The 27152-nt window shown below is 40.5% G+C and overlaps 2 protein-coding genes across 3 annotated transcripts; both read right to left on the bottom strand.

The window, feature by feature from the left end:
• Positions 1-253: 253 nt before the first annotated feature.
• Positions 254-10386, bottom strand: LOC133457852 (retinal Mueller cells isomerohydrolase-like). The gene is made up of 14 exons (XM_061737214.1): positions 10279-10386; positions 8801-8883; positions 8127-8277; positions 7614-7721; positions 6573-6714; positions 5896-6043; positions 5283-5364; positions 5065-5197; positions 4762-4904; positions 4556-4685; positions 2774-2888; positions 2440-2534; positions 2239-2350; positions 254-694 (listed from the first exon to the last, which is right to left on the bottom strand). Exons 1-14 carry the CDS (start codon positions 10287-10289, stop codon positions 519-521), a joined length of 1629 nt encoding a protein of 542 aa, XP_061593198.1. The 5' UTR covers positions 10290-10386; the 3' UTR covers positions 254-518.
• Positions 10387-15835: 5449 nt separating this feature from the next.
• depdc1a (DEP domain containing 1a) lies at positions 15836-25591 on the bottom strand. Of its 2 annotated transcripts, XM_061738599.1 has the most exons (12): positions 25405-25591; positions 23208-23473; positions 22970-23102; positions 22666-22796; positions 21800-21930; positions 21537-21584; positions 21265-21402; positions 19878-20885; positions 19063-19235; positions 18272-18448; positions 17883-18089; positions 15836-17258 (listed from the first exon to the last, which is right to left on the bottom strand). In XM_061738599.1, the coding sequence occupies exons 1-12, from the start codon at positions 25450-25452 to the stop codon at positions 17124-17126; spliced, it is 2595 nt and encodes an 864-aa protein (XP_061594583.1). In that variant the 5' UTR covers positions 25453-25591; the 3' UTR covers positions 15836-17123. The 2 variants fall into 2 exon arrangements, with proteins under 2 accessions (XP_061594583.1, XP_061594584.1); XM_061738600.1 differs by lacking the exon at positions 19878-20885.
• Between the last annotated feature and the right edge of the window lie 1561 nt (positions 25592-27152).

Raw genomic sequence — 27152 nt, 5'->3', positions numbered from 1 at the left:
GTTCTCTTTTCCACCTCATCACCCAAGTCCAGCTTGCCTTATCCCCTTTTACGTGGGGAGGCTGCTCCGGTCCCTTACACAGTGGCTCATCATCACATTATAACCGTTTTAGTTCCATCTTTTTCTTTGTTTTGGATTTGACAAAACTCTATTATCTTTGATCAACGCCATTTCATTCATAAACTGCCAAGAGAAGAAAAAATAAACTCAAAAAGTTACACATATTAGCTTTGTTGTAAGTCACTGATTTATTTTACAGAATCTTACATCAAAACAAGTCTATTCTACCAAAAAATATTTCAAATGGAGCATAATCATTTTACTTTTATAAAGTAGTTTGATATACCTTCAGCAAAAATATTGTGTATTTTATTGTATTTCTGTCTTTACAAGTATAGTTTCAGTAATAGGAGATGTAAATGAAATGAGTCACATTATTTTTCAACATGATAAATGCTTTCCAGTATACTCCAGGGCTCCTGGATCTGTTTGGAGTCATTCCTACGCAGAACATCGGCTTAACTGGAAGGAACAGAGGGGGACTGGAGTGGTGGTTTGTACATCCCATGCAAAGTGACGGGAATGATGGTGTTGACCTCGGCCCTAGCGAGCTCCGTCAGGTTCATGGCGTCCAGCACCAGCAGGCATCCTGGCCTCTCTGCACCCGGCTTCACCACGATACTCAGCAGCACACCTGCAGAATTCCAGCAGAGAGAATGAGAGCTGCCACCAAAGACACGATTAAGGTTAAAAAAGAAAAGTTTGGGCCGCTTGGTGGCACAGTGGGTTAAGCAAGCGGCTCATATACTGAGGCTACAGTCCTCCTGCAGCGGTCGCAGGTTTGAATCCTGGCCTGTGCACCTTTGCTGCATGTCATCCCCATTCTCTCTCTCTACCCCCTTCCTGTCTGCAACTTCAATAAAGGGCCACTAGAGCCCAAACAAATCTTTAAAAAAATAAAAGTTTGCGGTTTAGAATTCTGATTTTGTTGTTATTTTTGGTGCAATGTTTCGCTTTTTGATTTGATCTCCCCACTCAGTATATTAGACAGGATTTTATTTGCCACAATCAGGTATGAGAAAAATCCCTGGAGCTGTCTCGTCAATAAGTTTGGATCAATAAGAAGCTGTTGGCAACTTCAGAAGACATAAATTAAACTGTAAAAAAAAAAGCTTTTAAAACTGATTTAGCTGAAGCACCTTCTCAAAAAAAGACTCAGGTTTCTATGTTGAGAACGATGTTGCCTCATTGGCTCAGTTCTGATGCTTTGTTAGACCAGTTCAAATTCATCAGAACTGGTCTAACGAGACGTGTTCCCACCCTGGGATCGACTGGGGGCACGTGTATCGTTTGCTCCACTTCTTCAGGGCAGCTGTGGTTCCTGGTGGAGGTGGGCTTTTTCAGCAGCTTCGCTGCAGGATTAAGATGACTTTACAACTGCCCAGATCTCGATCTGAGTGAGCGCCTGTGAGCTGTGCTAAAAAGGCCTCATCTAAGATCTGCTCTGAGTGTACTGGTGCCTCACGTCACAGGACACCTTCAGAAGTCCTGTGGTGTTTGTGTCAGACGAAAAGGACCTCCATAAAAAGACTGTTGTCAAGTTGACATATGACTTTTTTCTCCCCTTAGGAGCATAAGTTCATTTAAGTGCCTTACTAGATCAAACAGATAAGACATAACACAACCCTGTCACTTTATTTTTGTATCACAGACCCAGGTCCGAGAGGGATTAGCTTCCCATTTTTATCTCCCAATCGTAATCTTTACTCACCCTTGGACCATGTTGCACTTCCTGTGTTCAACAGTGTGTGACACAGAGCTGTAGCACCAGTTTATAGAGGCAAACATCGTAGAAAATGGGTCAAACTGAGTGGAGTGACTGAACGCTCTGGACACAGCTGTAAAGACTGGTTGAAAAAGGGAGCTATTGCACTGTATCTCCGTGGTATTTTGACCACCAAAATGTGTTAGGTGTTTCATCAAGACCTCAGACAGTTGTGTTAGCGATGTGTTTTCCTTTAAAGTTGATAAGGATAAAGGTATAATTGCCGTTTTCTAGCTTATTCTTTGCTGTAGAGAACAAATATTCTGCAACAAATCCCAAAGATGTGACTGACGACCGTCAGAAAGTGTGAGCCCAGTAAAATAAAATGTCCTGGAAGATTGAGGGAGGAATGAAATGCCCCACTCCCAGAGTGAAGCCAGATAATGAGAAAACAACATGAGTGTAGGTCCTACCGTCATCTTCCTCCGTGGCGCCAGGCGTTGGCACAAACAGCGGCTCTGATGGGTAACACTCTTCCTCCTGCCACACCCAGGTCTCTTTGGTCTGCACGTTCAACTTGACAATCTACAGCAACAAGCAGCAGCTGGTTTTACAGTAATACGTGCTCATACACTGTCCCAATCCCTCCAGTGTGACTGGTAAAGGGCTCCTACCCTGTCAGGGATGAAGTGGTTGAGTCCGAGGCCGTAGGCGAAGGAGTACTTTTTCCCAGAATACTGAGAGTAGTTGATCTGTGGGAATTCAAAAGCTGAAAAAGACAATAAATGTGAGAGAGGTGCTGGGCTGAGTTTTGACCAAAGTAGGTCACAGACATTTCATTAATAAATTATTTCAGTTTTTGTAAAAAAAATTTAAAAAAGGGTAGAATATGTTGATTTTTTCCATAGAAAGCAGAGACGGAGAAATATAAGGATCATTCTCTTGTGTACCCCTATACACGTATACATATATACATAAATAGGCAGCTTGTAATTTGAGTGTTGTCACCTTGTCTTGGTCCAGAAAACAGAACTTCAGGTTCAAGCCAGATGGTGCCGTCGCTGTGAAGAACAGCAGTTGCAGTGGTGTACGGCAGGGAAACCAGGTTCTTTCCCTGCTCCTCCTTAATGCACACAAAGACATGATAACCACAGAATAGTGAGGAAAAGCGGGATTGGAGAAATACAGTCGGGTGTCAGGTAACATATCCAAAGTAAACTGTGAGGCTGAGATGAAGTAAAGCCTGGGGGCTTTAAAACAGAAAGCTGTCACAAAAAAACACAAATACAAATATTCCTCCTTTCAGCTTTCATTAGCTATCCCTTGCTTGATCCCTGCAGTGCATCACCACACCAAACTGCTGCTGCTCCAAACACAATTAGTTAAAGCACTGTCAGATCAGAATTAATTTTGTATATCATTAAGAAACTGGGTCATCTAAAGGTGAAGTTCAGCTCACTGTGGGACTTTCATCACAATAGCAGGCAAACATAATGTGCTCAAGATGATAACACAATCAATTATAATTTCTGGTGTTTTAATTGAACAAGCTCATTGAACATTTGCAGTGCTGGCGTTTGCTGCAGCGTATCAGGGAGCACAACACCAAACCAGAGGGTAATTACTTCAGCAAAAAAATAATCAGTCAGTAATTTGCTAATCTGGAGGCCAGTTAATGAAATGAGCTTGGAGGTGTTGTTAAGAGCTATTTTTATGGATAAAACACGCTTTAAGTTTATTTTTCTCAGCTAATGTGAACCACGTCTTGCAAAAAGAAGGTCTCTGTAGACTCACGATCAAGCAAAATGAGTATGCATGAGGCCGGTCATCTCAGTGTTTAGGTATCCATCAGTTCAACAACCAGTCTACTGATGGAGACAGTTTAGTTCAGCGGCTACCCTTCCAACAACTGCCCAGAGGATATCAAAAGCCCAAAGCAGAATCCTGAATCAGGACTCACGAGTAACAGAGAAAGACTAATGTTAAGGTTAATGTTTGATGGGTGTATTCAACAAAACACAAATGATGCACAGTTTTTATATTTAAGTTGTGCCCCCTCCATGGGGGGGCACAACCCCATGGGGGGGTAATTGTGACGTGGATGAAGAGAAATAGTTTTATTGCTACAGTAGAACTATTCTAATGTGACATTTTAATTTAGCATTTGAAGTAGGCACTTAAAAGTGGACCTATTATGAAAAACAAGTTTTTTCTTGCTTTAACATATATAAAGTGGTCTCCCCTCAGCCTGCCAACTCAGAGAAGGAGGAAAGCAACCAAATTCTGCAGTGTCTGTACAGCCGCCCGGATGAGCTGTCCAGCCTGATGTGGCTTCTACGAGCCGTTCAGATTCTGCTCCCTTTCGTTACGTAACCAAAAGGCAAACCACGCCCACAACTAAACTCTGTGTCCTAACTGCATGCGAGCGTCCGACTATCGTATCGCACAGCGTGACATCGGACGCTCTCTGTCCATCTCCCTCCAGCCAGCTGCCACTTTATTGAGGTTTTTTGTAGTGAAATGAATCAGAATCCCAAATAGATAATGAGGTTAGAGACTGGAAAGATAAAGACATGGTTTAGAGGCTGAATTTCTAATTTATTTAGCAAAAACAATCAAAAGCTTTTTTTTAAGACATTCAAGGCCTGTTTAAAATAGATATTAGCCATAATAGGTCCCCTTTATATTATATCTTAAGAAGAACAGATGAGATGACTAAAGTATTAGTAATGACATATTAAATTTGCTGTGTGTGTGTGTGTATGTGTGTGCGTGCGTGTGTAGACTCACCCTGTGAATATCCAGCGGCAGCACGTACCGTCTGACCTCAGGCTGAGGAGCTTTCATCGCTGCTTTCTTCACCTCCTCCCACTCTTCCCTCAGGTTGGCCAGGTACAGGTAATTATACACAAAGTCGTGACTACAGAGGGGAGAGCTATGTCAGCATGAGGCAAATACACACATTTGAAGGGAGCACACTCACTTCACACACCCACCCTTTCCACGTGCAGAGGTCGACCACGATGAATCCCTGGTCTTCATAGGCGTTGATGTGATGAAACAGGTTGAAAGCAGACGTCCTGAACTTGTGGCTGCTCATGTAGCCTGCTGGGTCCTTGGTGGCCACATGGAACCAAGTCTGCGCACGTGCACACGCACACACACACACACACACACACACACACACACACACACACACACACAACAATGGAAGTGTGAAGAGCTGATGAAACACAGCAGATAGTGTTTGTGCTGTTCATTCAGAGGAATAAATGTCTGAGAAGACAGGCCCCGCCTACCCCCATGCTGTCACACGATTCAAAACAGTCCATGTAGGTGGCTCCTCTGACGCTCCAAGCTGACAGGAACTTCAGCAGGTTGATCTTCACCGGCTGCTCCACAAATACGAAATGGTTTTCAGTCATACCAAAACTGCAGACACACAAGCATGGTGGGAGTTTTTGTTAATGGACAAGAAGAGATGCAGCCGTTTTGTCCTCGTGAGACGACTCTGTACCTGTGCATGTAGGACGGTTTTAACCTCTCGCTGCTGGGGAGCTGAACTACAACTTCGGATTTCTCAATGGGGTCAGATTTGTCTGGAAACACACAAATACACACTTACAACTACGGTATAAGAAGTTATTTTTACTTCTCCTTTTAGCAGTTGGTATCTTTAGCTTTTCTTTTTTTCTTGCTTCATCTTTACTTAAACCCACAGATGACAAAATTGTTGGTATCATATTAAATTAATTGCTCTTCAGGGATTGATAAAGTTCTTTTAAACTGAAATGGAATTGTTATTTTTTTTAAATCCCTGGGAAAAGTCATAATAGATAATAACTTACCGTATGAGAGAGTGAAATAGAGAAACTACTTTTCATCTCTCTTTAATAGTCACACGGACAGACTGCAAGACTTTGATGCTAATTACAGTTTAACATGTCACTGGGGTTCAATTTTTTCAATCTTTTCTATAGCTCCTAATTCATTTGTCCATCTGAGTTGAAATTGTATCTTTGTTGAAATTGTATCAGCTTGAGGTCATGAAATATTTGAGGCAACCACTCATTATAAAGGAAAAGAAAGTCAGTAATCAATAATATTTGTTTATTAACAGCATGACTCACCTTCCTGTGCAGGCGGGATCTTAATAATGTTGTACGCCAGACTCAAGTTCTTGCCAAAGCAGTTACCGATATTGTAGACCGTACCATCTGCTTCGATGTGGGGGTGGGCGGTCACCCCGTTCACCGAGATGTACTTGCACAGGTCCACCTAAGGCAAAAACATGCACAGCTGTTTTTGCCAGTACAAGTCACAGGCGGTCACTCGTCCGCACTTCAAAAAAAGTAAAAATAACAGCACTTCAAAGAGTCGTATTCAGTTCGAGACGGGTGCTTCTCAAGTGCCCACCTGACAACCGTGTCGTATATCTTTTTGCAAAGCTTTTATCTGCTTAAAAGCTACTTTTTTTGTTGCCGTGCGTGACGTTGTTCTGCTTGGAGGATTTATTCGACTAAACATGGTACTTTTTAACATTTGTGATGATGAGCTTCCATGCCACTGAAAAGCTGTTTAATTGCAGCATATTGAGATTTCAAAAGACCAGCTAATCATTAGAAAAATGACTGAAATTTAGAGGATAATATTCAGTTCAATCCAGATGTTACAGGTGTTAAAATGCGTCTTAAATCCCATTAACAACACAAGCTTTGTAGTTAAATTACGATACAGTGTTTTGTGAAGAAACCATGAACCCTGGTAGATTGAACTTGACTTTCCATTCAGAACCATCCGTTCTCACCTTCTTTAATGTCTCCAGGGAATCAGGATCCACCTTGGTGATGTAGTTTGTTTCAGTGACGGCGTAGAAGTCCTCGCCGATCGGATAGATGTTCACCAAACAGTTATCAGTCACCTCAATGCCTTTGAAGTAAGTGAAGAACCTAAACAGACATGAGCACAAGGAGAACTGATGACAAGTTTATGTTCAACCCATAACCATGTTCCCTGAAGAAATAAACATCATTACTCAGGAAACTCACACAGATGTGTCTGATATCCTGAGTTTAGCATAAAACAATCTATGATCTTCACATTTACGTTTTAGTGGTGTATGTATGGAGTTTATGGCTAACAGCTGTTTCCAGGTGATACTATACAAAAGAAACGTGTTCATGTTAACAAAAATAAACAAGAACCTGCAAATATCCATGCGTGAGACGTTGGAGTCAGCTTCCCCTATGCTCAAGCAATCCATAATCTATTAAATAACTCAATAATTTGGGAGGCTCATTGTATGAAGCAATCCTTCAGAGGTAATCTGAAAAAATAAAGTGCTTAAAAAAAAGATTTTGTGATTAAACTCTGCTAAATAACTAATAAAGTTTATCTTCGTAAATGTGTCACGGTAGGTGTTTGTTGAGGACCCAAACGCAGGAGAGCAGGAGGCAGGAGTTGCAAAAAAGCAGGGTTTATTTGAAAGAAAACCAAAAACCAAAGCGCTGCTTAGCAGGATCAAAAAAACACAAAACAGGGATTCAAAAAAACTGGAGCAAAAACTTGGCAGGAAACATGGAGGTAGAAACAGTACGGACCGACAGGGAGAAGGGGAAAGACAAGACCAGATATACACAGGGGATAACGAGACACAGGTGCAGACAATCAGGGCAGATGGGAAACAGGAGGGACAGAACTGAAACTCAAAAACTGGGGGGAAGTGTCAAACCCTGACAAAATGTCCCTGCATCAGACTCGTACTGACGTCAGACGTCAGACGCTCTGCAGCTCTTCAGCCAAACAAAGATTCAGCTGGAGATTGAAAAGCCTCTCATTTTGGGGTTACCTGGAGAAGATGTTTTTGCAGGGATCTGGGTAGGCCGCAGTGCCAAACTCGGTGATGACGACTCTGTTTTCCGTCATGGCACGAACGTACGCATCTGTCTTGATGTATCTGGGTGCAAAGTTCACACATGTCAGGAGCTGCAGGGACCAGTAAACCAGATGTTTTCTGTGGAACCTCAAGCTGTTTCTTCTTGAGGAAAAACAAATGCCCTACTGAGTCTTTGAAATGTGGTTATTGGGTGCTTTTTCTCTTTCTTTGCATCAAGTGTTGTTGAATTGACTGCCGTTGTGCATGTTTGATTCAGACAGTTTTCTGTTTTCATACATGCCAATCTCATTAAACAAACACACCAAGTTGCCTTTTCATGGCATAAACCTTTTTCACAAGTTGAATGCTTAAAATGTGATAGAAGAAAGAGAATGTGGCATGTAAGAAACCTGTAAAAAGTGGACTTACTATTTTTTTTTTTATAACGTAGCTCTTATTTTGTAAGGTAATGAGATGCATTCTTACTTCCTGTAGTAGGTCACCTGACCGTTCTTCAGGTCAAACTTGTGCATGAGAGCCTGTCCGTCAAACAGGTGGTAGAAGGGTTCCTCTCCCACCTGGAAAAGCCCCGGACCCATCCTGAGGAGACTTCCCCCCAGCCATGATGGGAAAACCCCTGAGGGATCAGGATGGAGAATGCTGAAGTTTCATTTTTAAAATGTTATGAGTCATCACTTATAACACTTGGAATATTTCAGTTACAACACTAAGGCACGGTAAACGCCACTAGTTCTATGAAATGTAATTACAAGAGTCACACTGTAGGCTACTAATCTCCAACTTTTATTTTAACCTGAAACTGAAGTTGGGTGATCTTCCATCACCAAATCCTTATATTTTCTTTAAAGCAGCAGTTCAAAGGAACTTCAGCTGTTTTTTTAGCTTAGTGAGTCTCCCTATAATCCCTCTCTTGTATGAGAGGGACTGAATGGGGAGAAGGGATGGGTTAACCCAGAGTAGAGATGGTCGATTAAAAATCAATCTTCCACACAAAAAGCATTTCAGTCACCCCAACTTTATTTATAAAGGTCCTCTCAAACACAAGTGCAAACCAAAGTGCTAAATATACGAAGCAAAACAAACACGTTGAAGGTGATGAGTGTTTTGAGTGTGTGGAGGTTCTTGGTCGCTCGTGTTACCTGTGATTTCTGCAGATATTGGTTCATTCAGCTCCTCCACTGTATCAAAAATCTTCTTGTATCCTGCAGCAGGATGCTCCACTCTGGAGGAGAAGAAGAAGAAGGTCATTTCATGATCTAGTGAAACCAGAATAAATGGAATCCTTCTAAATGAAAGCAAAACTTAAAAATGAGGACCACATAGAACAAACATGTAGGCATGCCAGATGCTGACTGCAACTTTTTGCATTTGGAAAGGACGAGTGCTTTTGCTAAGAGTCTTGGGTAACTGTGGCTGAGCTTTAAACTATTTCCAAATTGATTGCTGTTTATAATCTACATCTGCTGAGAAAGACCACAACAACTGAAAGCTCCAGACAACTTTTTAAATGTGTTTTGAGTTTGAGTCATTGCATCTTTAACATTTCCACAAGAGCCACCCCCCCCCCCCTCTCCACCCCCGACACTTACTTTTCCCCCTCTTTCTTTCTTGTCTTATATCGATCTTTTTTCATCTTTTTTTATGTTTTTTACCCACTACATTTTACTTTCCACCTCTTCTCTTTTTTTCTCTCTTCTCGTTCCCAAAACACTCATAAACAGGCCGTTTTCATGAGCAGACATTCCTCCAGGCTTTTTTTCTTTCTTTCTTTCTTTCTTTTTTCATTCAGTGTGCTGAAGTTTCGACGACCATTTCCCTGGAGCGCCTCTTTCACCTCTAAGGCTGATTTATGGTTCCGCGTTACACCAACGCAGACACTACGCTGTAGGCTACGGCGTACCATACGGCGTAGGCTCTGCGTCGATTTAACGCAGAACCATAATCCAGGCTTTATGCTGCGTTCCATTTACCTCGGAAGTCGAAACTCGGAACTGGGAATGACGTCACAGCCGAGTTATCAGCGTTCCAGTTACAAAGTAGGAAAACAAGATTGTAGTTCGCATATACCACATGAAAAATGTAAATTACACTATAGCAGCATATATATGCCGAAGCATACTTGTATACGACTGATTTAGTGTGACCAAAACTAGAAAGAAGTGCTACGAATTATTACAGAGCTCTCTTCTACTGTTTACAACCGGGGCAGCCATCTTGGAATGTGAACTCGGGGGTGGTGAAGACTCTCCCACTTTCCCAGTGGGAAATCCCACTTCGAGGGGCGTTCCAGTTGAAAAATCCAACTGGGAACTGGGAAATCCCCACTTCCGAGGACAAATGGAACGCGGCATTATACTCACTTTTGGAGAGTCTGGCTTTGCCTGTCGCACTTTTACAGCGAGAGAGGATCTCCAGAGGAACTTTACGTTTGCTAAAATTTTCCCAGCTGACTCAAACATTTCCCCCTTCCAGTAAAACAGCTCGCATCATCCGCACAGCCAGCAGCGTCCTCTTGTTTTTATTTCGAAGAAGTAATAAACGTGAATCAAAAGGCTATTATCTGCGCATGTTAACTTATTATTGCCAACAAAGCTTTAAGTAAAGAGACGCTACTCACCGGCTGGCCATGCTGCCGTGCTCTCCTTACACTGTCTTTCTGCCCTCTCATGTAAACATGAGCTCCAGTGCGACTCTGGCTTGGATTTAACATGCAGATTTCCTGCGGTGAGGGATGGAAACTACCCCCTCCTCCTCCTCCTCCTCCTCCTCTCCTCCATCCTTCCCCAGCCCTGTTCCTTTCAGCCCCCTCCCGTCCTCCTCCGCTTCTCCCAGCCCCGAGCAGGGCTCAACAAACCAGCTTTGTCTCCTCTCAGCCGAGGAGGAAAACCCTCGGCTCTGTGCAAAATTGTTGGGTTTTTTTTTTTTTTCTTTCTTTCTTTCTTTCTTTCTTCCAGGCAGCAAAACAAGGTCTTGGGCGAACCTGGGAACACAAATAATCACACCTAGTAATGATGCGGGTCAAACCAATGAAGTTTGCTTCTAAAAACAGAGCGAAGGGACAAAATCCACGCAGTTACGATTGTGGATAATTAGATCCAGACAGTTTCGACACTTCTTGACTAGGCTGCACTACAGGGTGTGTGTGTGTGTGTGTGTGTGTGTGTGTGTGTGTGTGTGTGTGTGTGTGTGTGTGTGTGTGTGTGTGTGTGAGTTTGGGGGGGGGATTCATAAATGAAAGCAGGATGTTGAATAGTATAAATGGGGGAGTGTGTCCAAACTTTTGTTCTGTACTGTATATATATACAGTACAGAACAAAAGTTTGGAGACACTATATATATATATATATATATATATATATATATATATATATATATATATATATATATATATATTGTGACGACCCCTCCATCCACTAGTTGTCCCTGCCTTTTCTGCTGCTGTGTTTTTCCTTTGCAGGAAGCAGGGTGGAGAGGTCGCCTGATTAGGTGATGACCCACACCTGGGCCCGGTGTGGGTCTCTATTTAAAAGGCTTCACTCCTGCTTGTCTTCTCTCTCTCTCTGGTCTGGTCGGGCACGGCTGCTGCTGTTTGGATTTTGGTTGTTTTTCCCCACACATTCATACATGCTCACACTACTGATTACTGACTTATCTTAGTAGTTCATTATCTTTTGTTAATAAATTTCCTTTTTTTATACTGTAATCCTCGTCTCGTCTCCCTCCTTGTCGCTGCCTATGAGCCGGATGCTGGGTTAACTTTTGAACAGAGGCGGGAATTGCTTCTGCTGCAGACTGAACTCAAAAGGCTGGAGGTGGAGGCGTGTAGACTGAACTCAGGTGGCGCTGGTGCAGGCCATGCTCTTTCAGCTGCTCCTGTTAGATCAGCCTCTAGTTCTTTTGATGTTGCCAGTAATTTGCGTTTAGTTCCCCAGTTTTGTGAGCGGGATCCAGATACATTTTTTTCGCTGTTTGAGCGTGTTGCTGAGGGTATGAGCCGGGCTGTGACAATATATATATATATATATATATATATATATATATATAACAGAAACAGGCAGAGACACAAACAGTAACCATTCCATGTCTCTAAACCTGAAATCAGGACTACTGCAATCAATCTGTCCCCGAAACTGTGGGGTGAGCATGTAAGTGACTGAGTGTGTGTGTGTGCAGGTGAAAATAAGGCTTTACCTTAACTGCAACAACAGTGGAGGAGGGAGGGCACATAAATAATATATCCGTTATCGTGTAATAAAGAGCTAACCAGTGCTGACACCTGACTTAAATTTATCACAACCAACAATATGAAGTGGTGAAAATGAAGATATAATTAGATATAATGTTGCAGCATCCTTGTTTTGAGGTCAGCGGCCTGCCTTAAAACAAACTGTAATATCTCAATGAGGGTTTGATTAGATCAGGGGTCGGCAACCTGCCGCTCTAGAGCCGCATGCGGCTCTTTAGCGCCGCCCTAGTGGCTCCCTGGAGCTTTTTCAAAAATGTCTGACCTTTTTTTTCTCTTTTTTCATCTTTTTTTCCTTTTTTTCTGTTTTTTCCTTTTTTTCTTCTTTTTCCTTTTTTTCTTTTTTCCTTTTTTCTCTTTCTTCCTTTTTCCTTTTTTAATCTCAACATTTCGACTTTTTTCTCGAGATTGTACTTCAACATTAATCTCTACATTTTGACTTTTTCTCAACATTTTGACTTTTTTCTCGTCATTTCGGCTTTTTTCTCGAAGTGCATAATGAAAAAAAAAATCTTCCCCCAGTTATAACTAAAATAGATACATGCAGCATGTGTTGCCTTCATTCTAAGGCTTATACAAGACTTAATGTTTTGTGGCTCCAGACACATTAGTTTTTTGTGTTTTTGATCCAATATGGCTCTTTCAACATTTTGGGTTGCCAACCCCTGGGATAGGGGGAACTCTCACAGGACGCATTTTGCTGACTGGGGTAATCAGTCTTGTCCAAGTAGGACAAGACTGACAAACACACAATGTGCTTTGTACTACATGGATGAATTAGATTTACATACCCTTACAGCTCAACTATCATGAGCTGAGAGTAAGTGGACATGATCACCGTGATGACCTTATGGTTGATGCTTCTAACATTTTATCATTTTAGTCTCTTTTTTTTTTTTTTAGACAGACGTGGCTAACTGGATGTATTAGGACAAGAATATGGACCTGGAGAGCCGTACTTGTTTTCACCGAATGACAAATACTCATAACATCACCTAAGAACTACGAGCTGTCATGAAGGTAACGACACATTGGACTTGTTGAACATCCACATGTTTGCAGACAGGAACGCGGAGCATGGAGTGCTGCTTGGGTATTTGCAAAAATAGTATCCCTCAGGTGCTCTTCAGTCGGGGAGATCCATAAATTGTTGTAGACAGAGAACTGAGGCACTCATGAGGGTAAGGTTAATAAAATGCCTTTATTGTTGCATGGCTAATCTCTTAAAAGCGTGTCTACGCGTTTCAGCCAAACTGGCCTTCGTCAGGACAAAAGTGTTTGCATTTAAACTTCTTAAATCTCATAAAGCTGCTAGCTTCACTGTGGCCTCTCAATTGTGTTTTTTGGCTATATTCTCATAAAACTAATTTAAATCATCTCAAACAAATAATAGATTTAACACTGAAAAGGCTATAATGTTTATTAGATTAGATAGTCCTTTATTCATCCCTCAGTGGGGAAATTCAGTTTGTGCAGCAGCAGTACACACAACATACACATGCAGTGAAAAAAGGAAAAAATATATAATTACAAAATATAAACAGTGTATACATTGGAATGAAAATAAAAGTAGTGCAGTACGAGAAGAAAAAGAAAACTGCAAAAAAAAAAGCAGGTAGGATGTGTATGAGGTAGACAGGTATTGCACATCTTGTTGTTATTGTCCGTTTGCTACTGAGAGCAGGCCTGGTTGTGGAGTGTGATGGCAGCGGGGAGGAAGTTCCTGTGATGTCTCAGTGATGCATCACGGGTGACGAAGCCGGTCGCTGATGGAGCTCTCCAGGCTCTGACAGTCTCATGAAGGGGGTGGGAGACATTGCCCATGATGGATGACAGTTTAGCCACCATCCTCCTCTCCCCCACCACCTCCACAGGATGGAGACTGCAGCCCAGGACAGAGCCGGCTTTCTTCACCACTTTGTGCAGTCTCTTCCTCTCTGCTGCTCCAGCAAACCACACCATAAAAGATGGCGACGCCACCACAGAGTCATTATGATCTGAATATCCACCCCCCTCCAAATGCTGTTTTCCACCAAAAAGAAAAGAAAACAAAGAAAAAGACTGCCTCCCCTTTAATGGGAGGACATATCTACCAGAACCTTTGCTCAGGGTGGAAGGACAGGGCAAATATGCCAACTAACTTAGATTAGGCGAGGGATAAGAGCTATAAAGTAAAAAAAAAAAAAAAGCAAGACATATACAAACACGAAAAGCACAGAAAGCGGAGTTAGAGAACCGTCTGGTGCATCATGGGAGGGCCCAGAGTCTCTAGACTCTAGATATGGAGAAGGGTCATCTGATGCAGCCCGGAAAATAACCTTCATCAGGCAGAAGGGTTTTAGGTTTTAGTAAAAGTACTTGCCTACTGAGTCCAATCTGTTAGCAACTCCCCATTCCATAGGAAATTCTAGAAACTCAAACCTGGAGTCTAGAGTAAAGCCCTCTGTTGAGTTAACATGGAATTAAAATGTATTTATGCTAAAACTGGCCCATCAATAGTTTCATATGTGAAAGCTCAAATTAAAGTTATATTACCAGCTGTCTTGATAATCATTTTTATGTCTAATGTGAAAGAAAAATGCAATAGAAGGTAGCTCCTGTGAAGAGCAGGACACATTTTAATAATGTTGTTGGACTTTTCCCATTAAAATTAGAGGCTAAAATATTGAAACACTTGTGACACGATACTTTTGAAGTATTCAAGCTCACACTTTGATCAGGTCTCAAACGTCACTTCAAGTTAGGTTCAGATCTGGTCCATTTGGACATTCAACAAACCGAATTAACATTTATGGATAGACAGATGTAATATAGGTGTAAGTTTTCACTTGTGAGCAGCCTTCGAATGAAAGTGGACTTTGAGAGTCAGGCTTAAATAGTTAAATAGTTAGGATATGGCATTTACTGGCCCTAAAAATGAAAGGGAAAAGATCAGCGCTCACCTTGGCTCAATGTCATTGACAGCTACAAATCAAGCCAGAAATCTTGGTGTAATTATTGACTCAGACCTGAACTTCAACAGCCATCTAACGTTTATCACTAAATCTGCCTATTACCACCTAAAAAACATTGCTAGAATTAAGGGGATTCTGTCTAAACAAGACATGGAAAAACTTATTCATGCATTCATTTTCAGTAGGTTGGATTATTGCAATGGCATCTTTACAGGCCTTAACAAGAAATCTATCAGGCAGCTGCAGCTGATCCAGAACGCTGCCGCCAGAGTCCTTACAAACACCAGGAAACTGGACCACATTACACCGGTCATGAAATCACTACACTGGCTTCCAGTGAGTCAAAGGATAGAGTTTAAAATCTTACTGCTGGTCTACAAAGACCTGAATGGTCTTGGACCAAAATACATGGTTGATCTGTTAGTTCCTATGAAGCTCCCAGACCCCTTAGGTCTTCTGGATCTGGTTTGTTTTGTGTCCCAAGAACCAGAACCAAGCAAGGTGAGGCAGCGTTCAGTTATTCTGCTCCTCACCGGTGGAACAAACTTCCTGTAGACCTGAGGTCTGCTGCAACTGTCAGCTCCTTTAAATCAGGGTTAAAAACATTACTGTTTACTCAAGCGTACTCTTAAATTAAACTTACCTGCTGTATTCTACTGCCCTTATTTTTAACAGATTGTGCTTTTTATTATTTTACTTCTTTTCTTATCATCTTATTCAATCATATTTGTTATTTACTGTCTAATTATGTCGAATTATTTACTGTCTAATTATGTCTTGCCGCTTTTAATGTCAATGTAAAGCACTTTGAATTACCTTGTGTTGAATTGTGCTATACAAATAAATTTGCCTTGCCTTGCCTTATTAAACTGCTGAATGATAAGTGTCAAAGATTAAATGCTGCTAGGTATGATAAAGTAGTAACTTTTTTCTAAATGTATAAACTCTGCCCATCCAACATAAACACCAGTACAGTCTCACAGCTGAACAGTTTTATTTCCCAGAACTTTGCATAGTAAATAATAAAGAGTTGTAGGTGCACATCATAGATTCCTATGTAAAAACCTTTTGTTAAAAAAAAAAAAAACAAACAAACACCTTGATGAAATATAAGATCACACCAACAAAACGTACCACTTGATCTGAGGTATAAACATTGGGTTAGAACTAATACTGTATTTCATATTAAACACATGAAAAGAAGAATCTGAGATGACGTGGGATGTGAAAAACATTTAAAACTTCAAAAATATTCCTTTTAGCATGTGGTATGGAAATTTATGACGTAAAACTTTGAGGTCGTTTATACAAGCCGTCAGCACGGCTGCATTAGCACAAAGCCTCAGTAAAATGTTTTAACTGTAAGCCGTTTCCACCCTCTCTTCAGGAGTAATACGCTTTAAATATGCATAATTTAACAACTGAGATAACCTACACAAGTTTGCTGATTATTCACAACATCTAAACTCAGTGCAAAATAATCTACAGTTCAAGCAGGGAAGAGACAGACAGGTGGGAAGAAGCTGGTCAAGTCTGTTTCGGTTTAAATTAACAGAGTAAAAATACATGAAGAAAAAAAATGGAGTGCATAACTGAAACAACTCCCAAAAAAAAAAAAATACATCAGTTTAAAAAGCTTCTAAATGACAGAAAAGGACTAAAGCTTATTTAAAATGACCCAAACAAAATAATATCAGACTTCTCAAATACCAGAGAACATTTCAAGTAAAACTTGGGCGTCTTTGATACAAGATGTCAATAAAACTATATAAAATATTTACCAAAAGGTTTGAGATAACTAGCACTACTCCCAATGTTTTTATAAATTAAGATATCTAGTCTAATGATCACCATGGTGACCAGTGATGTTAAAATTGCATCTCCTGTCCAAACTGGTTCTGAATCTCTCCCAAATACAATTAAACGTCCAACAGAATGAAGGTGGTACAACTGAAAAGAAAATATGACAAGTAAAACATTTGACTGAGAACATCAACTTAAAGTTAAAAAAAAAAAAGATTAAAGTAGGAACTCTTCTTCTGAAGTATCAGTCCACATGCCTTCATTTGACTCAGATTTCCACATATCGCACAAACACGCACACAGTCATACATTAAAGTCCTCCACTCTGCATTAACACACAGCACACAACTGAGACATAACAGCATTTCCGCTTCATTGTAACAATGTTTATGTCTTCAAGGTGAAAGGACCCGTCAACCTTCCTCTTGGGCGTGCCAGTGGCAGTCCAATTCAAAAAGTTATTTAATTCCTGATGCTGAAAGCTTTGGTCTTCTTGATGTTGAGGAGTGGGGGTTTAATCTTTGGCTTGTCAGTTTTGTTCTCCCTGGATGAGGAGGGGAACCGCTGCTTGTAGATATCTGGGTACTGCTTCTGAAACTAAAGAAAACCCAAAATGTGACACAGAAAATAACTCTTCGCTGTACCTGCAGATCTGTGCTGGTTTAACAGAGATCAGAGGGTATCCTAGAAGGAAGGCTTAACAAATCCTGAACTCAATTTTTCCTGAACCTGCTTCAACTAAACCTGAGCTGTAGGCTCCACCAAACCAGCTATGATTTTGCATTTGTAAAGAAAAGAACTCTTTGAATTAGAGTTAAAATAAATGTCAGCGAATGCTGCAAACTTTAGATGCTGACCGGTTACCTCACAGGGGTCATCTGCCCCTGATGCTTTACAAATAACTGATTGTAGATTTTTATTTTATTTTTTTTAAGGGAAAGAAAAGGGTCGAGTAAAGGAGCTTCTATAAAACCTGTGAGCCTGGAAAAGATTTCTGCAGCCAAAGTGTAGTTACAAATTTCCAGAAAGGATGTTGCCAATTTTATTTAAAAACTTCATTTGGACATGGACAATGTGATTGGTCACCTTTCATCTTGGAAATCTATTGAAATTCTGATTCATTTTCTGTCTGTTTCTCCCCAACATGCAGTGGCTCTACTGTACTTATATACACACACAGACTACTTCAAAAGCATCTGAGGATTTTTTTTTTTACATTACCTGCTTCAGTTTCTTTTTTCTGTCTTTTTCACTTATGTTTTGATCCGTCAGCAGTATCTCCAGCAGCTCCTCCATGGCTTTCTGGGAAGACGCCTGCTTTTGCTCTTCAAACTCAGCACCGCTTATTTGTCGACAAAATAAGTAGATCGGTAATGGGGCGAAAACTGGCTCGCCGCTGTTGGTGTTGGGAACAGAGTCAACAGGGACCTGGAATCAGAGCAGTAAAAGTCAGTCTTTCACAGACTCTCTGAATCATCAGGATGAATCAATAAAATGTAAAAATATGAACTTTAAAAATGAATATTTCTCTCAGTTCCGCTGCCTTAAAGTGTTAACAAGGGGTTTCTGGCTCATCCCTGAATCAGCTGCAACCATGAGATAACTTGTACCTGCACCGTGCGGAGGTACTGTATGTGGTCACCGATGGCACTGACTAGGTACTCTGGGACTGAGAGGATGCTTTGTTGATGGTCCATGAGAAATGACACGAGTCTGGTGGCCAGCAACTCATCCAAGTCACACTCCTCATCACTGCTCAGGATACAGCCTGAAAACGTGTGAACCATCTGAGAAAAAAAAAAACAGAAAAGAAAAAAATAATGCAATTCAAGAATCTGATCAATTTTACAGAATAAGATGTCTATGGTCTCCCATCGTTGGGGCAGTATTTGGAGATTTACTGTGAACTGAATTTCACCCTGAATTTGCTTCGTACTGTAAGCTCAACCAACTTAGTTCAACGAAACACTGCATTAAAAAACCTAAACAAGCAAGTTACCTCCTCAGAAAACCCTCATTTTGGAGGACAGAACCAAAAAACAGTAAGAACAGGGAAGCCTAAATGAATGGTCCACGTCAAAAATGATTAATGTGTAGGTGTAAATAAGACATGCAATAATCTGCATTGAGTTACGATTCACTTCCAACTTTTACAAATGATAACTGACAGCGAATGATATCCATGGGGGTTGGTGATGTTTGTCGTTTTTAAACTAAATATTCGCTGAAATAAAGCAAATACTGTAGGGGAAAAAAATTGTTGATATAATAAATCACTTGAATTTTTTGATTGATTGAATATCATAATGAGTGCACCAGTTTATCATGTCAACAACCACACCAACAGTGTGGTTGATCCTGTCGCTTAGGATTTCAGGCTCTGCATGGCATGGACCCTCACCAGCGTCCGGGTGCCGATTGCAGGGTGGAGGCGAGGCATGTCCACATTCTGGCTGATGCGAGACATCATCCTCATGAGGAGCTGCAACTTCCTGCGTGAGGTCGGGGGCAGCAGGAGAGTGCAAAGCTGCAGAGCTTCAATGGCCACTCGCTCACACTGAGGCCGGAGAACGCCTACAAGCACAACCATAACCAGCTGATGACAGACACTTATTTTCTTAAAAAAAGAAAAAAAATCAATAGAGAAAACAATTTGAATTCATAACCACATCCATTCATCACCACAACACATTAACTAGATTATACAAATGAATGGATGAATGACAAGATTAATTAACTACAGCTAAAGTGAGAGATGAGTTGGGTAAGATTTAACAACAAAACATTATGCAGGTTGATGGGAACATTTTCTAGCACTTGGAGTGTCTTTTGCATTAATAACTGCAACAGAAATGTTTAGGTTCTAGCAGAGCCATGCAGGTCTATGATGTACAATGTATGGTTGTCATCTCAATTCACCTGAATACTGAAGCCACTGCCTCCTAGATAAGTTCTTTCACTTTAGCGAAAAAATAAAAAATTTCAGAAAAGTGCATTGAAAGACAAATCTAAAGCAGGATAAATAAATAAAAAACAAAACAGACCACAAAATACAATCTCCACTGAATTACATAGCTACATCACCCTTTGAGTGGAACAAGGTTGTATTTCTACTGTGGGCCAGACAGAAAACTCTCACGTTAGTAGGATGTTAGATGAGGTTAATTTGGTTAGACATCAACACAGCAGACAGACAAACAGTGGAGACGGTCTTACTGTGCTCAGGTTTGGGTTGGGGGAGCTGGAAGTTTCTGACGGGCACAAAGACAGGTGGTTTGAGCAGGGAAACGGGTCGAGGCGGCTTGGACACATCCATAGAGCTGAGGCAGCGTCGGAGAACAGCAGGTGCAGGAAGCGTCCAAAGGTTAGAGGTACTGGCGGCGGGCCTGGGGCCGGTGGGTCCTGCAGCAGCGTGAGACCCTTGTACTTTGGTTGCAGAAGGTGAAATAGAGCAGGAGAAAAGATGATCGGAAGAAGAAGCGGGATGACAGGATGAGGGAGGACGTGACGCTGAAGAAGAGTGATGCTGGCTTGCTGGAGCGTTCACGTTGAAACAGCTGGCGGCTCGAGCCTGCCACTTGATCTCTTTGACATCCTCCTCAGAGGTCTCTACGACAATGTCCAGACAGCTGCCCACACTGCGGGGCCGCAAAGAGCGGGCCTTCTGCATAGCTGATGGCCGAGTCATGGAAACCGCACTCAGTCCATTCCTAGTTGTAGCTCCTGGAGTGTTTTCACAAGTAGCAGGATTTTTTTTGAACACAGATCTAAAGCCTGAGTGACTTTCCTGTGCTGTAATGGCAGGGCTTTCATCTTGGCCCTTGTTGCTATGGGAGCGAGATGCCAGGCTGTCGCTGGACAGAAACAGTTGATGCCGCGTGAGCGGGGCAGACTCGTCGAGAAGGCTTTCCAGTGAGCAACTCCTAGTTTGAGGTCTGGGGAAAAGGACCGTGTTGAGGCTCGTGCAGCTGCCTCCTAAGCGACCGGCATCTGCACCAGCCCCATCTCCAGTTGTTTCTGTCGGCTGTGAGTAAAATTTCCCACTGAGTACATCTCTCATGGGGGATTCTGCCTCATCACATGATCCTTGTCTGAGCAGCGACAAGAGGAGACACTCTGTAGAGCGAAATGATGACTTAGCTGGAGGCGCAACTGATGGAAGATCTGAATTCTTGCGTTTCCCACGTTGGAGCTTAGTGGGCACTGCGACGTACCCGCAGCACACTGAAAGCAGATGCAGATCAGAAGAAAGGCAGGGAGCCAAGCAGTGCAGGCAGAGTGTCAGTGCAAACAGGCAGTAAAGAAGAGGGAGAGGGTCCAGTTAGTTCAGATCTGTATTGCACATACAGAAACATCAGCTCATCAGACAAAAACAAACACCAATACAAACAAAATACAGAAGTGCTCATATTTCTGTTAGGACTCCACAAACAACCAAAACCTTTGTTAGGAGTCAATAACGCTGTTAGACATCAAGCACTGCGATCACTAGAGACAGCATGTCATCATGAATGTGCAACACGGTCCTGTAGAAGTCCCTGACAGTTACACCGGAGATCCAACAGCTGGACTCTCTAAGGTAAAAGTGAAATGGGAAACTTACCCAGGACATTGATAAACAGTTCATACAGTTCGAATGTGAGCAATGGATGTGGAAGACTGTAGAAGTAATCGGACACAGTTTTGAAGACATCTCTTTCAAACCCAGGGTAGGAAGGCTGGTCGCTGTCGTACTTTGGCCCTAAAAATAGATGTCTGGCTTAGTTGTACTCTGACTTCTTGAATATAAAATATCTAAATCAAATAAGCATGTCTTGTTTTTCAAAAGGAAAGTTTTCTAAAAGATCCAAGTTGTAGGCGGTTGGTGCTACTCACAGCTGGCCAGGCTCTTCATGGCAGACAAAACCCAATGAGGAAGGTCATCTAGAAGCGGTTGACAAGTCAGAATGGTTGTCAGTCACAGCAGATCAGTGCAGCATTCTTTTCCTTGTGGGTTGTATAAACCAATACGTCTCACTGGTTTTAGCCCCATGGTCATCATTACTCAGATTTTCTTTTTGTGAGAACTCATGGTGTTGTAAAATGACATTGTGATACTTATAATGTTACGATCATTCGGTGGTGATAAATAAACATACTTGTCTTGTCATCCAGTGAGACTACTCCATGTTTGTTGACTTTGGTCATATTATGAATGATGTTCTGTGGGTTTACATGTTGCTGGTCTAAAACCTCACTGAGAGATGCAACACCCAGAATTCTCTGCAGACTGAAACAGAAAAACACAAGCTCAAATTAGTCAAGAGAATGTTCCTTGCTGTCCAACTGTAGGACTTTAATCTTTATGTCATCCACTAGATTGCGTATCTGCTTGTGCTTTGGTGTAAGTTCTATCATTTAGGAATAATTATTGCATACATGCTTATGAAACAATATATACCGTATTTTCTGGACTATAAGCCGCACCCGCTCTATTTAAAAAAAAAATAATAATAAAAAAAAGATATACAAGCCGCACCTGTATATAAGCCGCATCCGCTCTATTAAAAAAAAAAAAAAAAAGATATGCAAGCCGCAGATATTTATGTTGTTAGATTAGATATTTACTACATGTACACAAGGATTTTGAACTGTAAATGATGTACATGTTTGTACCTAAAAAGATCCTTTCCTAACAGTGTCTTTTAACACGGCAGCAACTTTGCTGATTAAAACAGGACAGAACCAAAAGAAAATAACCGCTATTTATTTATCTATTTATCTGTTTGAAATCTGCTTCTACTTCTATCTGCTAAAGAAGAAGTAGCGTATTCTTCTTTGCATTTATTTTGTGTTAGTTTTTATTCTAATTCCGGTTAGCACTCCCCCTAGCGGTGGAAGAAAAATCCACAGAATCGCCGCACCTTTGTATAAGCCGCATGGTTCAAAACCTATGAAAAAAGTAGCGGCTTATAGTCCAGAAAATACAGTAACAAGGTTTTAAGTTCAATTTGGGCATTTATACTGAGTCAGGGTGATGTCCCTCCAGATTTCCTGTTCATCCTCCACCCTCAGTTCTCGTCTCTGGGGCTGCTGATCTTCCATTGGCTGGTTCAATTCCTTCCTCTGTACTTGGACAGCAGGATCCGCATTTTCCTGGAAACAACAGAAAATAGCACAAACAAACACTGTAACACTTAAAGAATAATGAATTTCACTGAAATTTTGTATTCAAAACAAATGCATCACTTCATTCATTACAATTGTTTCTTGATGACATTTGGACATAATTGGGAGACACAAAATAACATATATTGAGTCTAACTCACATGGGTCTCTGTCTCATGCTTCTTAACACTTCTAAACTTAAAGAAACCTTCCCTGTCCCTGAGGGAATGTCTTTTCTTTATGGAGTTGGAAGCTGGACAGGGAATAGGCTTCAGAGGAGATGTGGAAGGAAATCTGTTGGGAGAATTAAAAAAAAAAATAAAAAAATTAAATGGCCTGCTTTAATTTATGTGAAGCCCTTAACTTACATTTCTATATTACAGAATGTTGTTAACTTACCTGTACAGCATATTGTTGTCCTCCAGATCCTCCGTTCCCCAACGACCCTTCACATCTTCAATCACGTGGTTCTTCAGAAACTTCTTGAGGAGCTGAAGGGTTTGTTGTCTGGTGACATCAGGCCCAAAGTTGCTGTTGCTCTGGAGCAGCTGGTGCAGCCAGTCCACAGCAGCAGAGGCAGTAAAACAGGATGCGTAATGCCTGAAGTTCTGGCGGTGCTTCCTAAGCGGCATACCAGCCCGAAACAAACGTGTCACCTCATTCCACTGAAAGGAGGACAGAGACCAAAGGTTTTGGTTACAGACACATGATCGTTATGTCTATTTATGATGTGAATAACCATAATACAATATAATAAAGCAATTGTGTTACAAAAAACTGCACACAAAGTAATAAAGAGATTAAATTAAATATTAGTTCATCAGTTAGTGCCATTACCACCCGACATGCCATCAAACTTAAAAACATGAGCTTATTGCCTGCTCTTCTCTAGCTTAAATGAACACATTCAGAAACACCCTCAATAAATATTAAGAGATTATTTCTAATTCAGCACACTGGACTGCAGCTCCAAATGTTCATATAAGCAAGAGATTCAACAGGAGCAGGTCACCCAGGACAACACATTTTGCAGTATATTTTAATGACAGCTGTGGCTTTCTTTGAAGAACCTGTTTCATCGCCGAAAGCCTAATTCCAGTTTGCTACTGCAGTTCTTTTTTCTTCTGCTTTAACTTAATAAACTACTTTTGCAATTCAATGTGACGCTTCCATCTAAAAGTGGAATAACTATACCAGTCAGTTCCCATCGTAATACCCATAGTCTGATACCACTGACTGATAAATTGATGCATTATATTTGCTCACAATACAGCAAAATAAGAGGATGGCAATGTATTTAAGGGAGAAAAATCATTGCTCTTAAGATAAAAGTTGATAATAATCATGAAATCCATTTTTCTTTTACCTGTAGCCCTGAATTTAAGGGATGTGACTACATTATAACCTAAAACATTCACGTTATCTGTGAATATAATCACAACTGTTAATTTATCACATGAACTTTGTCTTAGATTACATATTAGTATAGCAGGGGCTATTCCTGTCTGAAGATCACAGACAGGAATAGGATTTAATCTGCTCAAACCAAACCGCGGTTGAATTGGTTTGATATTGGATATTGGATATTTGACATTCAAAGAAATCCATTTAACTTGTGATACATACCACTGATTTTGGTCATATTGCTTGTGATGTGTTCATGGTCATCTAGACCATATATCACAAGAGAGTAATTATTATAAAATCATATTATGGGCTGATTTAATGAGGTTTAATGATGATTTAATGAGGTTTAATGAATTCAACACCAAATGAATTCAACACCCATAAAACTTGTGATACATAACACCGATTGTTTTCAAACCACTTGTGATGTGTTCATGGTCATCCAGACTATATATCACAAAACAGTAATTATTATAAAATCATATTATGGGCTGATTTAATGTGGTTTTATGAATTCAACACCCATAAATGTGTGATATATAGTCTGGATGACCATGAACGCATCACAAGTGGTTTGAAAACAATTGGTGTTATGTATCACAAGTTTTATGGGTGTTGAATTCATTAAACCTCATTAAATCAGCCCATAATATGATTTTATAATAATTACTCTCTTGTGATATATAGTCTAGATGACCATGAACGCATCACAAGCAATATGACCAAAATCAGTGGTATGTATCACAAGTTAAATGGATGTCTTTGAATATCCAATATCAAACCAATTCAACCGCAAAAAAAACAATCATTTTTCCATCGATATCATAATCACAAATCATGATATTTGTCATTCGATTCCAGTCAGATTCAGCCAAAAATGCCAAAACGTTGTCCACACATTGTCTAGGGATTTGCTGTGCCGTACTAACAGATTTTGGACGAGACGATTACGGATTTTCAAATATTGTGAGACTTAAAGAAAAGTAATTTGACATTACTGATAAATAAACAGCAGCCAATGTCTGGGCGTGGTAAAGATACTTGATGTAACGCTGCATAACCCATGTACAAAAAAACAATAGAGCTACAAAGAAACGATATGTGTAAATCGTATCAAAAGCTCAGTTAAAACGTAAACTTTGACGAAACAGCTAGCTGGGAGTTAGCCAGTTAATGAACGTTTTCTCACCAGTTTTGTAGCTCGGTACGGTCCAGGAGTGATGATATGAGAGCTCATGTTCGTAAAAGACAGCGCTAAGGTTTCTCTTGAAGTTCACTGTGTGTGGCGAGAATCAGAAGTATCCATTACTCGGAGAAATATGTGTCACTGCTCAGTTTCAAACATCTAAACAGCAGCGTTCGAGGCTGCAGCTCGATCTCTGTTCAAAATTACGAGCCGTCGTCTTCTGGCAGCTGATTGGACAGAGCGTGCACCACGTGACCAGCCCTCAACTGAACCACGTGACCAGACCTCAACTTTTTTTTTTTTTCCTCTTTATTGAAAATATATTCATATACAAACAACAAGGCATCACATTTTTTTTCAACATGTATCAGGGAAAAGGTGCATAAAGAGAACAGAAGGAAAATAAATAACATAAAAAATGAAAATAACTTAAGGGGCTAGGGCTTATCCAATAAATTATATTCTTCAATTGTGTTCAAAAGTTGTATTGCATTTCTTTTTGTCATGAGTTTAAGGGCTTTAAAAAAATGGAGGAATTCGTTGTGGAATACACAAAAACGAGGTTTCACCTTCATATACTTAGATTTGTGGATGTGGAATTTACCTAGAATTATAATATTATTGATAAGGAAATCATCAATGTTATTGTCCATTGAAAGTCCAAAAATAATAGCTTCACGTGAGAAGTCCTGCAGGTCAAAAACCTTTGGGTGAAGCCAGTCATGTACATCCTGCCAAAGGGTTTTAGAATACATACAATCAAAAAATAAGTGATCAGTAGTTTCACATCCATCACAGAACATACAGTTATTAGTTTCAATACCAAATCGTTGTCGCAACAGATCACTGGATGGATATACACCATTTAAGGTTTTAAAATGGAGTTCTTTTGCTTTGGGAGCGATTGGAAATTTTAAATATTTTGTTCGTAGCATGGTGATGATATGTTTGGGGTAAAATTGTAAGATTGAATTTCTATAGGATACCAAGGGGTATGAAATGAAATTAAACATATTTCTACTTGATTTGTTTGGAAGTTTAGCGTCGTTAAAGTCACAGCCACCAACCAAAAGTTGCGGAAAAAGAGGGCTAATAGGAGCAGGGTTAGTTACAATCAGAGGTGGACAGAGTACTACAATTTGTATTCTATTTAGATCAGTAGAAGGGTTTGAATAAATAAATGATCACGCATGCTTGTAAAACTGTAAGAATGAACCCATTTCACTTAACTGTAAATGTATAATATGTTAATTTATTGTTCCTGTAATCCATTTTTGAAAAATCAATTAATACGGTAAACAGAACGTTTTTTATTTGTTACTTATCCACTGACGATTAGCAGTAATTTCATTAAAAAAACAAGATAAAAGAAGATCTTATATGCCCTGATCTTTGTGCTATTTATAAGCCTACTTTTAATAGCGTCATCCAGTTTACTGTAACTTGCGTGGCTGCTCCTATTGAAACAGTTTGTTTGTGCAGGTCATCATGATGACTAAATCAAAAGCAAATATGTTTGGAACATCCTTCTTTTCCAACGTGTAATGAGTCAATTTAACGGCAGTGTCATCCAAAGCCTACAGCTGTGAGTAAGCTCCGAGATACATAATTATGAAACCACATTTGAACATACAGTATTCATTTGCAGTCTATTGGGAAAACCAACTGAATAGAGAAGGAATGACAGGAGTCACACAGGTCAAAAAGCAGCAGAGGCTGAGGTCAAACTCAGGACCGCAAACAATACAGGA

This window comes from Cololabis saira, chromosome 13 (genome assembly GCF_033807715.1).
Source record: "Cololabis saira isolate AMF1-May2022 chromosome 13, fColSai1.1, whole genome shotgun sequence".
In the NCBI taxonomy this organism is placed as follows: Eukaryota; Metazoa; Chordata; class Actinopteri; order Beloniformes; family Belonidae; genus Cololabis; species Cololabis saira.
This window is presented reverse-complemented; position numbering and strand designations above follow the sequence as displayed.